The sequence below is a fragment of the Muscardinus avellanarius genome (genome assembly GCF_963383645.1).
Source record: "Muscardinus avellanarius genome assembly, chromosome: 2".
NCBI lineage: Eukaryota > Metazoa > Chordata > Mammalia > Rodentia > Gliridae > Muscardinus > Muscardinus avellanarius.
Window position 1 is genome coordinate 126,813,918 of NC_137787.1, and position 16,576 is coordinate 126,830,493.

At 43.4% G+C, this 16,576-nt stretch overlaps 1 protein-coding gene across 3 annotated transcripts in view; it reads left to right on the plus strand.

Moving 5' to 3' along the window:
• Positions 1 to 3,864: 3,864 nt before the first annotated feature.
• Positions 3,865 to 16,576, plus strand: part of MTUS2 (microtubule associated scaffold protein 2) — a gene marked incomplete at both ends in the record, with an annotated part of 419,292 nt that continues 406,580 nt past the window's right edge. For all 3 annotated transcript variants that reach the window (XM_080688795.1, XM_080688796.1, XM_080688797.1), the window contains 2 exons: positions 3,865 to 6,003; positions 13,672 to 13,912. In XM_080688795.1, the coding sequence (XP_080544921.1) occupies positions 3,865 to 6,003; positions 13,672 to 13,912 (2,380 nt within the window). The remainder of the gene's footprint in view (positions 6,004 to 13,671; positions 13,913 to 16,576) is intronic.

Sequence of the window (16,576 nt, forward strand, 5' to 3'; positions counted from 1 at the left end):
CCATTCTCAGTGATTGTGAATCTAGGCGCACTCTTTTCATATCATCTTTGAAGAGATGAGTGCCTTGTATATCATCATTCTTTTTAAATATACTTTTATTGATGTGTTGCAATTATACATCATAGTGAGATTCAAAGTGATAAAAACACACATGCACACAACAATTGGTAAGCTTCCCTTTGGATCCCACCCCAGTCCTCCATGTTAGTAAGTTTGGTAGTGATACCTTTCTTACAGGGACATAGCATTATTTAAAGTGTATCCTTCATCAAGCCTCCTGTTGGTCTCTCTCTTCCCCATTTATTTTTCTGATACTAATGCCACTTGTTGAAGTTGGTGGGAAAGCACAATTTATTATACTGTAATCTCAACTTTTTGTTACTTCAAAGTGTTTATAATGAAAGGTTGTGATAATTTGGATGTTTGTAAAAATGTGGAATTTTTTTTTTGTAGTAATGGGGATGGGACCCTTCTACCTCCGGGCTACACTCCAAGACCTATTTTATATTTTTTATTTGGAAACAGGTTTCTTAAGACAGTGAGGCTGGCTTTGAACCTGAGTGATCTTCCTGTCTCTGCCTCTCAAGCACAGGGATTAAAAACATGCACCACCATGCCCGGCAAATTTTTACAAATTAAAATGCAACTCTCTTTAGCAAGATACTGACTGTAATCCCTATGTGTCTCTTTCTAGCAAATGTGTTGTGTATTGAGGCTTATGAAATTCTGTCTTTGTTTGTCTTGCTGAGCAGAATTTGTTTCTTTCTCCCAACTTTGACAGTTTGAACCAAAGGGAGCCCTTGGCTTCATGTTTATACTTCTGTCCACAGAGAGTCAGAGGCACTGCACTTCTGTGTATGGCCCATATTTGTGAAATTTCTTGCTCTCTTTGGCTTTCTGGGACATCCATTTCCCAGCCCAGAGAGAACAGCATTCTTTTAAAAGGCTGTCTTATCGATTTTCCCACATACTCTTTGTACTTATGCCCAGAGGACATATGTATCTTCAAGGGAAACATGTTCTAAATTGAATAAAGGAAGAAATAGGAGTTGTAGAGACTCTGCTCTGGGCCAAGGTGGGACCAGGTATCAGCCCCTTGGCTGAGGGCTGTATTGGGGTCAATCCACAGTGGGGATGCCAATGGCTTACTGAAGATGGACCTGAGAAAAGACAGGAAGGAGAAACAGTGTGGGGGCCGGGGGGGAGGGCCCAAGTGAGATGGCAAAGAGCAGAAGATAAATGTGGCAGAGAATGAAAAACATATATGTACATGTACGTGCATATATTTTCTCCATAATCACACAGATGTGGGGAAGAGAAATGATCAATATAGATCAGAGTGTTACTGGGTTGAGGAGGAGAAGAGACAAGTAAGAAAATAAAATCTGGCAAAAACATATCTGACAGCTTCTAGGAAAAGATCTCACTTAGGTTAAAAAAAAAAACACACATGCTTATTGTCTCAGTCAACATTCTCATTGCTATAAATCAAACACCTGACCACACAACTTAAAGGAAGGAAGTTTTTTTGTTCAAAGTTTTCTTGGAGATTTTGGGTTCAGGATGAGGCCAGGATCTGTGTCTCTTGGCATGGCTGCAAGAAGCAGAGAGTGGGAGAAAGCAAAGCTCTGCTCTCAACTCGTGGAGGCCTGAAGCAAGAGAGTGAGCAATGGATTCAAAATAAAAGCAAAGCCCCCAGATCCACACTGTCAAGGAGCCACCTTCTCCAGTCATACCCCACTGGGCTAGGTTGCCACCATTACAATGGATTCAACCACTGATGAGATTACAGACCTCATGACTTTATTATAGCAACTATGAGCACTAATGCATGAGCTCTTCAGGGGACATTCTGTATCTAACCACAACACTAATGTATAGATGAAAAGAATGAATCTGCCAATGAATTAATCCATTAATGAGGTCAGTGCCCTCGAGATCTAAATACATTCCAAAGGCCCACCTCTCAGCACTGCTGCCCTGTGAACCAAGCCCTTAACACACAAGCCTTTGGGGGACACTTGAGATCTAAAACATATCACATACACAGTTATAATAGTTTGTCTTATAAATTAGGCCCAGCAAAAGGTGAACAGTACTTAATAATAAAGTCCATAATATACTGTAATACAGTTCATGTGAATGAGGTCTCTTTTTCTCTCAAAATACTTAAGGAAAAGGTAAAGTGAATAACTAGAATTTCAAACAGTTAACATTTTTCCAGTTTCACTCTCTCTCTTTTTCTTACACACACACACACACACACACACACACACACACACACACACACATTGTTTTCTTGGCTGAATACTATTTGAGATTAAGGTACACACATCACATCATGTTATCCTTACATTCTAAAGCATGTTTTTCCAAGGACAAAGATAATCTCTGACATAATCAGTTCAATCATAAACCCTAGTTAATTAATTAATAACTTTACCTAATATATGGTCCATGTTTAAATTTCTAGTTGTTCAGATAATGTGCTTTGCTAAATTTTAAAAACATCCAGGATCTACTGGCTTTTTGGGGGGCAGTTATTGCCAGTTATGTTATATGACATCTCTCAGTTTAATTTGTTTGATTGTTCCCTTGTCATTAAATTCAGACTGAATGTTGTTCAGTGGGGGGGAGGGGGAGGTCCCGATAATGACCCCAAGGCAGGGGCACACGATGTCAGTTTTCATAGGGTGTTGTTAAATTCCGTCGCTTAGTTCAGGTGTGGTCCACCATATTTCTCCATTGTAAAGATACAATTTCCATTTTGTAGGAATAAATTAATCAGGGGAGGTGACCCTTTAAGGTTCTGTGAGTATCTTGTTCTCCAAAAGCCTTTCACCCAGCCTTTCTTCTGCCCATTGGTGTCCCTTGCTCAAGAAAATGATTACTCTGGCAATTATAACATGGAGGATCTTTTGCATTCTGTAATTTTTCCAATATTAGTTGATAGTCTTCATATTCTTCTCTGAAGAAGATTCTCTTCTCCCGCTTTGTGTTGTTGTAGTGGGGATTGAACCCAGGGACATTCTGCATCTGAGCTATACCCCAGCCCTTTTTATTTTTTATTTGGAAACAGGATCTCACCTAAGTTTCCATGCATTGACTTTGGACCTATGATCCTCCTGTCAGCCTCCAGAATTCTGGGGTTACAGCATGCACCACCTGGGTATGAAACCCAGGAGCATTGTACCTCCGAGCTACATCCTCAGCCCTATTTTTTTAGCCTTTTTTATTTTTTAAAACAGAGTCTCACTGGGTTGTGAAGGGACTCACTAAGTAGCTGAGGTTGTCCATGAACGATGATCCTCTGGTCTCTGCCTCCTGAATGCTGGGATTACAACGCCACCATGCCCGGCTGCTCTACCATTTTTAATCAGTACCAGAGTGGACTTTTAAAATATAATTAAGACAGACTGCATTTTCATCTATTTCTAGCAATCGTCATTTTGAATGCCTTAGTTTTCCCATACTTGGCCAGCAGGAGCCCCTATCAGGAAGGTTTTTGAGAAAATTACTGAGTGATGAGAGTGTGGAAGTGAGGCTGTGCCTATGTGTTTACTGTGCTGTTTTCTCTTGAGTACCTACTTGCCAATCTAACACAGATGCTTTGTCATTTCTCTCTAGATCTCATGGGCTAATCAGCTTTCATTCAGCAAGAACCTAACAGATAAGTCATTCTGTCTGCTGTGCATTAGGACCGTTTCGTTTTGGAATTACTGAGAATGAGGAAAGCCACGCTGCAGTGTGTCACTGTCAGAGGGAGACGGCAGCTTGAGAATTTCCTGTTCACTGCAGCTTGAGGGAAGCTCTCTTCCATCAAGTGGGACTGCATGACCAGCAGCCTTCACTCGAGGGTTGACAATGAGTGTGCCAGTGGCTCCTAAGAAATTGTGTATCAATCAGTTGCGGGATAATAAAAATGGGGCAAGAAATAATAATGAGAGTATCCTAAGTCTAGGAGATACAAATGCCAATCAAATCATGCTGGAGGTCAGCTCCTCTTGCGAAGAATCCAAGACACATGACCTGGTAGATGAAATTGGGAATGCAAATTCCAGTGGGCCAGAACACCATGCCCACTTCCACAAGGAACCGCACCAACTTCAGGGCTATGGGAAAGGATCTCAGGCTGCCTGCACCAGCCTGAGGGATTTTAAACTTTCTCCCACTCTCCACATGGAGCTACAAGAAGAGCACACCGTGGAGAGAAGCACAGACATCCCACAGACACCTCGGAGCGCTCAGGGACTGAGTCTGTTAAGTTGGAGGAATGCAATCGGTGAGGTCGGTCCAGAGGCTTTGTCTAAAAGGGATGTTGAAATTCCCCGGTATGTTCCCAAGGATAAGTTGGCAAAAACCCTTGACAATGAGGAATTGAGAAGGCATTCTTTGGAAAGATTGAGCAGTTCTGTGGCTGCAGTTGGGAGCTTGACCTCTCAGCATCTGCAGCCTGTAGGGCTCAATGCCCCTGAGCTTTGGGGTCATGGTGCTGGGGATGGGGAGGGACCACATAAAACACTGGCTGACCACTCTCCAGGAGTAGCTTTTCCTTCAGCTGATAATACCTCAGAGGGAAAGAGTGTGCGTCCTCCTAAACCATCTACCTCAGAAGCCAAGGAGACCACCCCTCCAGAGACTCAGACACAGGGGACGCACAGGCTGAACATTTGCAATGAGCACACAGCACGTGCAATCCATTCAGAACCTTCTCTGAATTCAGCTTTGGTGTCCAGGGAACCACTAAATGATCTGGAAGCACAATTAGGCCAGAGGATGGGGGAGCCAAAGTATGTTCAAACCAGGACCGGACAGGAGCCAAAGTTGACCCAGGGAGGGGGTCAGGGATATCACAAGGAAGAGAGCGTGTCACCCGTAGAGAGAAAGGAGCCGTGTGGGGAAGCACAGCAAGAAGCCACGGATGCAGTTAGCCATCCATCAAGCAGTAGCCATCACTATCTTGGAGTGAGACGAGGCAGTAGCCAGGAGGAGAAGACAGGAGTCAGTGCAGGCGTGCAGGACCCTCTCCAAACTACCAGCAGTCAACCCACCGGTAAAATATCACGAAGTTCAGGTGGGAAGTTGGGGGGCATGATGTCCAGCAGTTTTTCACCAGGCGATGGCCAGGTAGCCTCTGTTTCCACTGATCCAGTTGACAACCGGCCTTCTGATGTCAGTGAGGAGAAAAAGAGCCCGGGTAGTGGGAACAGGGCTGTGGTGTTGGCATCAGATCCTCCTGTGGGAGAAGGTAAAACTGAAGTCCCTGAGCCCCCGAACCCTCAAAGCATCAGCTTAAAAGCACAGAAAAGCACAGAGATCATACCACCTATGGCTGAAAATAGGAACTTTCCAGAAAATTCAGCCAAGACTGAAATTGCCTCATTGAGAACAGATTCAGTTCCCAACACCTCAGAGACAACTGTGAACACGACGCACCAGCCCACGCCATCCAGTAGCAGTGTTCAGGACCTTGGCATGTCCCCTGTGGATACAGGGTCATCCTTGGCAGCCCCTGCCCCTAACGACAGTGCACGGCTGCTGAACACACCCCTAAAAGTGCTTGAGAAGAACACCTGTTCCACTGGGATTCCCAAGCCCGTAGTCACACCCCCCAAGGACACACCTTCCTCGGAAGAAGGAATGGAAAGGCATCAGGTTGAAAATACAGATGAAAGGACAGAAGCAAAGCCCATCATCATGCCCAAGCCCAAGCATGTGAGGCCCAAGATCATCACCTACATCCGCAGGAGCCCGCAGGCCCTGGGCCAGGTGGACACCTCACTGGTCCCCGTGGGGCTTCCCTATGCCCCACCCACATGCAGCGTGCCTCTCCCCCAGGAGGACAAGGTAGTGAGCGGTGACCTGAAGCCACCCGCCAACCTCTATGAGAAATTCAAGCCAGACTTGCAGAAGCCAAGGGTGTTCAGCTCTGGACTGATGGTGTCTGGCATCAAGCCCCCCGGGCATCACTTCAGTCAAATGAGTGAGAAGTTTTTGCAGGAGGTAAGAGAACATCACTGTGGTGTGACTCATAAGCTGCATGTCCTAAAGTTTGTTTTATGTTTTCCCTAAGTTGTGAAAGCAAAATGTCCTTTCTAAGCCAATTGAAGAATTCACCCATACAGTTGTACAGAAGCAAATGTGTTTGACTGGAGGAGATTGTGAAATGGACATTTTAAAAAATAATTTTATTGGCGCACTGTCATTGTGCATGATAGTGAGATTCGTGTTGATACATTAATATATGCACATCACATTATTTGGTCTATTTCTTTCCCCGAACCTCCTCTTTCTCTTCCCTCCTATCTCCCTTGATTCCCTTCCACTACTATCCTGGTCTCTCTCCTCGTCTTCATGAAGTTCCTTCTGTTTCCTTTTTTCTCTCTCTGTTCAACACATAAGGGCATGAGACCCTTGATTTTGAGTCTGGCTGATCTCACTTAGCATGATTTTTTTCCAGTTCCAAGAGAAATGGACATTTTTGACTAGAAGAGTGTGGTGGTCATACTGAGATGCAGCCAACATCTAAGGAGGCCCATTTAAAATTCACTCAGCATAATAGACAGGAAATTATATAAGCATGCACTTAAATGAGCTCCCATGTTTAAATAAGTGGACATAAATCTTCCATGAACCAGGTCAAAGCAAGAAAGAACGCAGAGTAAATTTATTCTTCAAATTGGTTGCATTTATCCTTTTAGTGGAGACTACTCCCTCTTTGGGGGAATCTTGTGTTCATGTGAAGAACAATTGAATGAGCAGAAAAGAGTTAGGCATGGGCTCTTTGTTTTTCATAAAAACAATTACAACTAACATTTAATTGAGTACCTGACATGTGTTAGGCCCACATAATACATAAGATCAACTCTTGCTAATCTTCACTAATCCTTTTGGTAAGTCTCTGAAGATTGGTATTGCAGCTTTTATCACTGTGTACATGAGAAGAGGGCTTGGAGGGGTTAAGTCACCCATCTAAGGCCGTAGAACAGGGACAGCACTGAGATTCTCACTCAGGCCTGTATGTTTCAGTATCAGTTCATGGGTGCTGTGCTGAGTTCCTCTGAGCCTCAGAAGTAAGATTTGTTTGCTGAACCCATCACTTCAAGACAGCCAGAGAAATCAGTTAAAAGGGAGGTGAATCAGCACGTCCTCTCCCTCTTGCCCTTCAGGGCTACCCAGGTCACCTGGGGCATAAATTGGAAGCTGTGGGCTGGCTCAGCCTTCAGGATGTGTGCGGTGTGCGCAGTGCGGCTGCGTTACCAGCTCTCTTCCCACTCTCCCACGGCCGTTCACCTCCTCTGCCTGCAGTGCTCTCCCCCTGTCATCCGAATGGCTCCCTCCTCCCGTTTTCAGGTCTGAGCTCAGATGTCATCTCATTGGAAAGTCCCCTCACCTTCCCATGGCCTCTGGTTTGTTTTTTTCTTAAAGCTTTCCCACCTGCCCTACATACTTTTGTCTCATTTTGCATTGACTAGGATGAAAATTTCACAAAAGAGGGCACTTTTCAATGTTTTATTCCCCACTATGCTTTGTAAATCTGTGACCAAAAGACACTGAATGGGGCTAGGGTGGAGCTCAGTGGTCAAGTTCTTGCCTAGCATGTGTGTGGCTGAAGCCCTGGATTTGATCTCCAGCACCCCATCCCACACCAGTGTTGAATGATACCTGAATTACAAGCCTCATTTATGGCTAGATCCAAACAAAAGTATACCAGGACTCGAGAGAGAATGGCCAAGCCCAAAGCTGAACTCCAGCTTGATTGAATGCCCTCATATATTTAAAGAATGTATGAGGCTTCCCTAGTTCACATGATGTACATTCACAAACATATCCAAATCAGTCAGTAAGCTGAACATGAGAAGGAGGGAGGGGGAGGGAATGGGGCGGGAATTGGAGAAGGGCTACATGGGTGATGTGTGCAGGTATGCCTCTACCATCATGTGCTTCATAATGATGTATAATTACAATGCACCAATAAGTTAAAAAAGGTATGGGTCACAGCAGAAGTTACGATCTACCACAAGGAAAAAGGTGAATCTATTGGCAACAGTAAACATTAGCCATAGTGATCACTGACCAGGGGCCCCAACATGCAGACCACCTGTGCTGTCCTGGGGTAGGCCCTTGGCAACACGCTTGTTCTCTGACTTCTGATTCTGGGCCTGCCAGCATCCCTCTGAGTGTAACTGACCTCCGGCATCAAGAGAGAGTGTGGGGAATGAGAAGTCTAGGTTGGCCTTGCTGTGTGCGCCTCCTGGGCACGCTCTGTCCAGGGGCACTTGGGTCAGCTTGAGGCAGCTTCTCATTAACAGTGGACCAATTACCATTCTGGTTTTATACATCAGTCTCTAAGTTTGGTTAAAGTGAGTCCTTCTCACATTTCCAAACACTCATCCCAGGTCAGGATCCAGATCTGACCCTAGGCTCTTCTCTATGGCAAAACCCCTCCCCACAGCACCCCTGGGAGCTGACCCAGGGCTGATTAAACATATGAGTGTTTAACAAACAAGTATCAGTGCAGAAGTTCCATAAAGACACTCTAAATTTTTCTCTGTAAAACAGGTTCTTGAGGGAAACTTCCTTTGGTAATGGAGACAAAACCCTGTTAGTGCTTGCAGTTCTTTTTCTGTGGCTTCCTTGGTTTTTCTTCATATAGTCCTGAGGTTGCTTCTGCTCCCTATGTGAGTAATTGCTATGTCATTTGCATATTTTCCCCAAATCATTTTTTCTCCTTCCTTTGCTAGAAGCTACTTCAAGTCTCGAGGGAACGGGACGGTGCAGGTGCTATGCGGCTTGAGCTGTCCTGAAGGGCAGACCCCAGTGATGTGGTGACAGCCTCATAGCTTCATGCCAGCTTCTGTCTCTAGGAACCAATTTGTTTGTTTACTATAATCAGACTATCTGAGGCCATGTATAGCAGAGAGCCCTGGGTATTGCGCTAATTTCTGGAGTAACCTTTAGTCAACAGTGAGAAGCCAGCTGCAGTGATGCATGCCTGTAATCCTAGTACTTGTGAGGCTGAGACAGGATGGTTACAGGTTCGAGGCCAGCCTCAGCAACTTTGTAAGAAGCGGTTTCAAAATAAAAAGGGCTGGATTGAATCTCTGTAGTAGAATGCCTCTGGATTCAATTTCCAGTACCACAAAAAGGATGGGGGGTAGGGAGAAGTAGGCTGGCTCTTGCTATTTGCTCCTACAGCAAATAGCTTGATAAAATGCAACTTGATAAAATGCAGCGAGTGCCCCCTCTGTGAAGCTCAGTGCAGGGGGATCAAAAAGCTAACCTCCTGTCTCCCTGGGTCACCACTGCTGGCTCTAGTAGAGCACATTTCTGATCAATTGTAACAGAAAACCTTTTTAATTGTGGAAGACATATTTTTTGTGGTACTGGGGTTCCTGGAAACCCTTCTACCTCTGGGTTACACTCCCAGACACCTATTTTTTATATTTTTATTTGGAAACAGGGTCTCTTAAGCCAGCGAGGCTGGCTTCAAGCCTGCGCGATCCTCCTGTCTCTGCATCCCAAGCGTGGGGATTACAAGTGTGCGCCACCATGCCTGGCCATATTTTTAATAAAGTAGGAGAATCTTAAAAATAAAAACTCAAACTAGTTTCAGACTTTCTCATTACTATCGACAGATCCCTCCTGGTTAGATAGTGTGGGTAGAAACAGAGATCAAGAGTAAAGGCTCATACGAGGGAATAAGCCTTTTCTTTGTGCGGTAAAAACCACACATATATTGGAAGTATTTAGAACAGGCTTCTGAGATGATCTGGGATCTGGTCCTGCCAGGGGATGAAATATGATAATTTATACTGTAGTATCTGCTTTGGGCTTCTCAGGGGCTTCACAGATACGCTCCCACTGGCCAATTAGGGGCCCTTTTAATTCTGGCAGAAGAAGGAGGTGGGGAGAAGGGAGCCAAAGAAAAGACAGGGGAAGGTGGGATCTTAGAGTGTGCTCCATGGGAGGCAGGGCTGACCCCTGCTGCTCCCAGGTCCACGTTATCTCCAAGGGACACTGTGTTCATCAGGGATTTCTAGAAAAGTGTGTGTGTGTGTGTGTGTGGGGGGGTGCTGTGTGCATACACCAACTGTGAATGAAAAATATCCAAGGAAAGCCAGGCATGATGTTGCACAACTGTAACACCAGTACCTGGGAGGCTGAGACAGGAGATCCTAGGTTCTAGACCAGCCTCAGCAACTTGGCCAGACTTTGTTTCAAAATAAAAAGAAATAAAGAGGGCTGGGGGTGTAACTGGGAAGACTGTCTCTGGGTTCAATCCCTAGTATCCCCCCCACACACACACAAAAGTTCAGAGAAAAAAACCAGTGTGTACTGAATGTATATAGAATTTTTAAATTTTAATGTATATGATAGGACTATATAGGTTAAATGCAAATAATAAGCCACTTTACAAGAGACTTGAGCACCTGTGGATGTCCGTATCCACAGTAGGTCCTAGAAACAATCTCTCCTGTATACCAAGGTGCAAATGTATTTTATACTCTTTCATTGGGGCATTATAGACATACATTATAATGAGGGTCATAGTGCCACATGCATTCGGTGCTTGGCGTGTTTATCCCTGTGTCCCACCTTGCTCCTCTCCCCTCTGACACCTGTTACTGAAGTTGGCATTATTGAAGAGAACTTTGTATATTTATGTGGGATGATTTGAACTGTTCTCTTCATTTTGTCCTTCTCTCCATCACCTTCCTCAGTCCCCTTCCATTATTTTACTGGACTCTTTCCTCATTTATCTAAGGTTCCTTCTGCCTCCCAATTTTTCTCTAGCTTCCACATATGAGAGAAAATCTATGAGCCTTAACTTTCTGGGTCTGGTTGATCTCACTTAGCATGATGTTATCTAGTTCCATCCATTTCTCCCAAATTATACGGTTTTGTTCTTCTTTATGGCTGAGTAAAATTCCACTGTGTGAATATACCTCAAAAAATAAAAAAGAATTCTTAGGAATAAATATAACCAAGGAGGTAAAATGTATCTTAAAGAGCTGGCTCACATGATTATAGAGGGTGGCGAATTCAAAGTGCGCAGGGCAGGCCACAACCTGGAGACCAGCAGAAGACTTGCTAGCAAGGTTTGAATCTGCTGTCCTGCTTACTCAGGGGAGATCAGTCTGTTTTTATTAAGGTCTTCAACTGATTGGATGAGACCCACCTAAGCTATAAGAGGTGATCTGTTTGTAATGTCTACTGATGGAAATGTTAATCTCGTCTAAGAATTACCTTCACAGCAACATCTAAAGTTATGTTCGACCAAATGTCTGGGCACTGTGGTCACCCAAGTTGATATGTGAAATCAGCCACCAGAGCACACCTCTCCCTGTCACTATCCCAGGGACAGAGGCTTCTCTACGAAGCCTGCATATCTACACGGTGTCTCCTCAACAGGGAAACATGAGGAAGAGAGACAATCCAAGAGCTTATCTGCATATGCACCTTGATTTTAGGACTTTGTTTGAAATCACAGGGTTCTTTAGTTTGCTTCATTTTTCTAAAATGAAGTCATTTTTCTAAAATGACTCTGTTGAAGATGAAAGGGAAACAACAATATTTGGAGCTGCTCTCCGTGTGTCTGTGACAAGACACTGTTACCTGTCATGTCCTATCAGCAAACATGAAAGGAAAGAGTGTGATGCTCTTTGTAGATTCCCTGGTTTAATTAAAAATGCATCCTCTAGGAATCTAAAGAGTACTTAGACCTTTTTTTTTTTTTTAAATTGTGCTCTTACCAGAAACAAATTACCCAATTGAGTAACAGGCATTGAAGTTATTGAAATCATTTAAGTCCTTGTTGGGTGAGAGTGTGGTGGATTTTAATCTTTGAAAACTGTCCAGTTCCAAGCTGAGCATAGTGGCACACACCTGTAATTCCAGTCCTCGGGAAGCTAAGACAGGAGGATTGCAGGTTTAAGGCCAGCAACCTCTCAGCAACCCAGCAAGACCTTGTCTCAAAACAAATGTAAAAAGGGCTGGAGGTGTAGCTTGGAGGTAGAATTTCCCTGGGTTCAATCCCAGAGAAAGAAAGAAAAAGAGAGAAAGGAAGGAAGGAAGAAAACTGGCCATTTCCAGGGGGCTGAATAATTACTGAGATCATCATACTGCAATCATAAAAACTTTTCTGATTAAGGTTGGAAATGATAATAATCCCCTCATGAGAGCACCTGCTCAAAGTGATTATTTTAAAACGAAAATAAAAAATGAAGGGTATATGAGTAATAGAGAAAAGGCAGAGAAGAGTGATAAAAAATTTTTATTGGAGAGATGATAAAGACTTTTTCCCCAGGACTATAATTTGCCTTAGCTTGAATGCAGTCTATCTGCTGTAACAGTCATGAATATTTTACAATGTGATCATGATACAATTTTCAACACCTCATCTTTTGTTTCAATAATGTCAGTTTTACAGAGAACTTTGTATCTATTCCAACATTAAATGAAGGGTCTATCTCTTCAATAGCTTGGATCAAAGTATTTATACAGCTTCTATTAAAGAATATTGTGAAATGTTTGTGATTCTTGAAGAGAGTAAAGTTTGACACGTAAAACACACTGAGATTTAGAGCAGAATTAATTAATAGATGCATATCTTTTCATCCAAGGCCCCCAGGACTGTTAATTTTCATTATAGAAAGAAAAAAGAGATTACATAGTTCTGACCCCTTTTCATGTTTAATATAAAGAAACAATGGGCTGGGAGTGTCACTCAGTGGTAGAGTACTTGAAAAGCATCTGTGAACCCTAGTTCAATCCCCAGCACTAGAAAAACAGGAGAAAGAAATCAATAATCTGAACAGACAATGTGAGAATAGGATGGTGTATATACCGATGGAACCATCAAGTCATGTTCTAGACCAAACTCTTAAGAACAAGAGAAAGTAATTATAATGTTATGGAATCAAAATTCCTTAACAAGTTATTTTTTGGTCTTCAGATTGTGTAGATGCTATAAATTCAGCAGCCAACAAGACCCTTCCCTAGACTCTCATCTCAGTGGGATATCCCCAAACATTCCTCGAAGCCTCATAAGACAATGAGATGAGATGAGATGAGGACATTTAATCTGTTCTGTTTTTAATTATGAAACACACAGTAGAGGCCTGAAAACACATTTCCCATTAATATCTCTATATTTTCCAAATAGCCATCTCTTCCTTTATTTTATTTTCAGCACTGCCTAGTAGGGGCAAAATAAATTGATGAAGTTCATCTACTTATTATAAGAGTAGCTTACATTAAAAGTGAATTTTTTTCTCTCTGGGTATGATGAAACTTTCATAATTTTGTAGACAGTTGTTAAATTCTCTGCTTCATTGATGTTATTTATTTATTTAAAGATTGCCCATTGACTCAAATTCCAGTGATTATGTCACCATGGAATTAAAAAAAATCTCAGAGCGAGTTATTTTTTTTCTCCCAATAAAATATAAATCTGTGGGGTATTTGGACCGGATGAGACCTAAGAAACCAGCTAGTTGTGCTATGAACTTAGAGATGAGGACGCGATGGGGCCTAGGGACAGGAAGCGACCAGTGACCAAGCAGCTGAGTGGTACCTGAGTGGCCTTGCTTAGCCCCGTGTCTTCTGATCCTGTTTAGTCCATGCTGACCTGAAGGACCTGACTAAGCCTCTGATCATTTATCACAGGTGACAGACCATTCTGGAAAAGAAGAATTTTGTTCTCCTTCCTACACTCATTACGAAGTCCCTCCAACATTCTACCGATCAGCTATGCTTCTTAAGCCCCAGCTGGGGCTGGGTGCCATGTCCCGGCTACCTTCTGCCAAGAGCAGAATTCTGATTGCGAGTCAGAGGTCTTCAGCGAGCGCCATTCATCCGCCGGGACCCATCACGTCAGCTGCCAGTCTCTACAGTGCCGATCCCTCAGGTAACGAGTCCCATGGTTGCTGCCTTGTCCCATAAAATGTCTATATATGAATGCCTTTTCCCCTTAGACGCAGGCATTTGTGAAGCTTCTCTGTCTTCAGCTGCCATCCTCCACGCCACCTTTATAATGCTGGTCCTTGGTACCACCTCCTGGCTTCTTCTAGTTTCTCCCTTCTTTAAAAGATCCTGTAGCCTGGAGTTCAGATGGCTTTGTGTGCCAAGGACTAGGTAGCAAACATTTTACAATGTATGAGTCAAAACAGTCTGTGTCATAACTACTCAAAGCCGCCAGTGTAGCTACAGGCAGCCCCAGGCCACATGGCAGGTGCATTTCAGTGCAGAGTGCTTTATGGAAGCAGATCAGGGCTGAATCACCATCCTCAGCTGGATTTTGTCAATACTCTTTTCAGGGCATGACACTGGCGACATCAGCAGTCTCGACACACCACATTTGTGCAGAGTAGCCCTCTGCCCTTCCCAGCCCTCTCTTCCTGCTCTGCACCGGTGGTCAAGTCTTCAGGGTGTTCTCTGCACTTCTTTGCTGTATTTCCTCTGTTTCCATGGTTCCTTCCATGATTCATATGTTATTTTATTAGAGGAATAATATATATCCATTGAAAAAAAATGGATACAGACAAGTATGACAAAGATAGGCCAGTATGACAAAATCCTAATACAGATGAATATGAAGAAACAAAGTATGCTTACATTTTAGCACCCAGCTAGTGTTAATTTTATGGGATGTTTTCTAATTTTTATTGGTACATTGTAATTATACATCATAATAAAGTTAAGCATGATAGAAAATACATGCAAACAGCACTTGGTGTGCTTCACTCCAGATCCCACCCACTCCCTCCCAGCTCCATCCACGTGAGATTGGTATTGATACCTTTGTATATGAATATACCATATTTGAACTGTTGTCTTTTTTTTTTTTTTGCGGGTCTGGGGATGGAGCCCAGGGGCATTTGACCTCTGAGCTACACCCCCTGCCCTATTTTTTATTCTTTATTTTGAAACCAGTTCTCATTGAGTTGCAGAGGGCCTCGCTAAGTAGCTGAGGCTGCCCACGAACCATGATCCTCCAGGTCTCAGCCTCCTGAACGCTGGGATTACAAGCGTGCGCCGCCACGCCGGCTGAACTGTTGTCTTTCTAAATTCTTCCCCTTCCCGTCCTTGCCTCCCTTGCTTACTCCTTTCCCACTAGTCTACTTATCTCTCTCCTGATTTATCTGAAGTCCTTTTGTTTTCTGTCTTCCACATATAAGAAAAAACACACAATGCTTCACTTTCTGAGACTGGCTGATCTCACTTAGCAGAATATTCTCTACCTCCACTCGCTTTCCTGAAAATGACATAATTTTGTTCTTTTTTGTGGCTGAGTAAAATTCTAGTGTGTATATATCATATTTTCTTTATAACTATAAAGGGAACCTAGGTTGGTTCCATAATTTGGCTATGGTGAATTGTGCTGCAAAAAATAATTTTTAATCAGGGAAATGCAAATCAAAACCACACTGTGAGTCCATGTATCTTCCGTTAGAATGGCAGTCATCAAGAATACAGACAATACTAAGTGCTGTCGAGAATGTGAGGAAATAGGGGCTCTTATACTCGGTTGCAGGGGATTGTAAGTTGGTACAACCACTATGGCGATCACTATGGAGATTCCTCAAAACAATAGGAATGGAACCACCCTGTGACCCAGCTGTGCCACTCCTTGGTGGTAAAGATGAAGAAGAATTGAAGTCAGAACACTATAGTGACATGTTCAAGTGGACTCTCCTGTAGTCAGAGCTGGGACAAGATGGTTATGTGATTCAGTCACTCACTCAGCAGTGGTTACTAAGAACTGTCAAGCACTGTTACAAGTGAGGGGACAAAACAGGGAAATAGACAAAGTCCTTGTCCTGGGGAGCATAAATTTTAGAATGGAGGCAGATTTTTTTTTGTAAAGTAGGTAAATAAAGTACATGGTCTATTGGAAGATAAAAACTGTATTGAAGAAAATAAAACATTAGAGCCGAGAAATAGGGAGTTTAGGAAAAAAGGAGGAAGATTAAATTTTTAAACAAAATAATTAGAAAGGACCTTTAAAACCAATTCACAAAGAAAACGAAGGAGGGGCCATTATGGAATTTTGGGGTTTCTCACTCCAGGCAGGACGAGGAGTCAGTGCAAGGGCCCTGAAGCGGCCAAAAAGGAGAGTGTAGGGAATGAAGATAGAGATGGGACTGCGAGAGAGAGAGAGAGAGAGAGAGAGAGAGAGAGAGAGAGAGAGAGAGAGAGAGAGAGAGAGAGAGAGACAGGATATAGTAACATATGGCTTCAGTGCCATTGGCTTCAGTGCCATTTTAGGGATCTGATTCTCATTCTATGTGAGAAGGAAAACCATTGGAAAGTGTGGAGCTGGGGCAGAATAATCTGACTTTTGTTTGAGCTGGATCTTTTTTACTCCCTTCTGCTCAGAGGTCAAAGCAAGGAGAAGGCCTGGAGGCCACATGGAAGTCCAGGTGAGAGAGGGCAGGGCCTTGCTCCATCCAGTGATGAGAGCCTCTGAAACAGTAGAGCCAAGGGGACTTTCCCTAAGGTGATGGCAGGGCTTTAGACATGAGCCTCGAGGAGAATCTCGAGGAGAATTGGGTGGCACTTGGACAGGTGG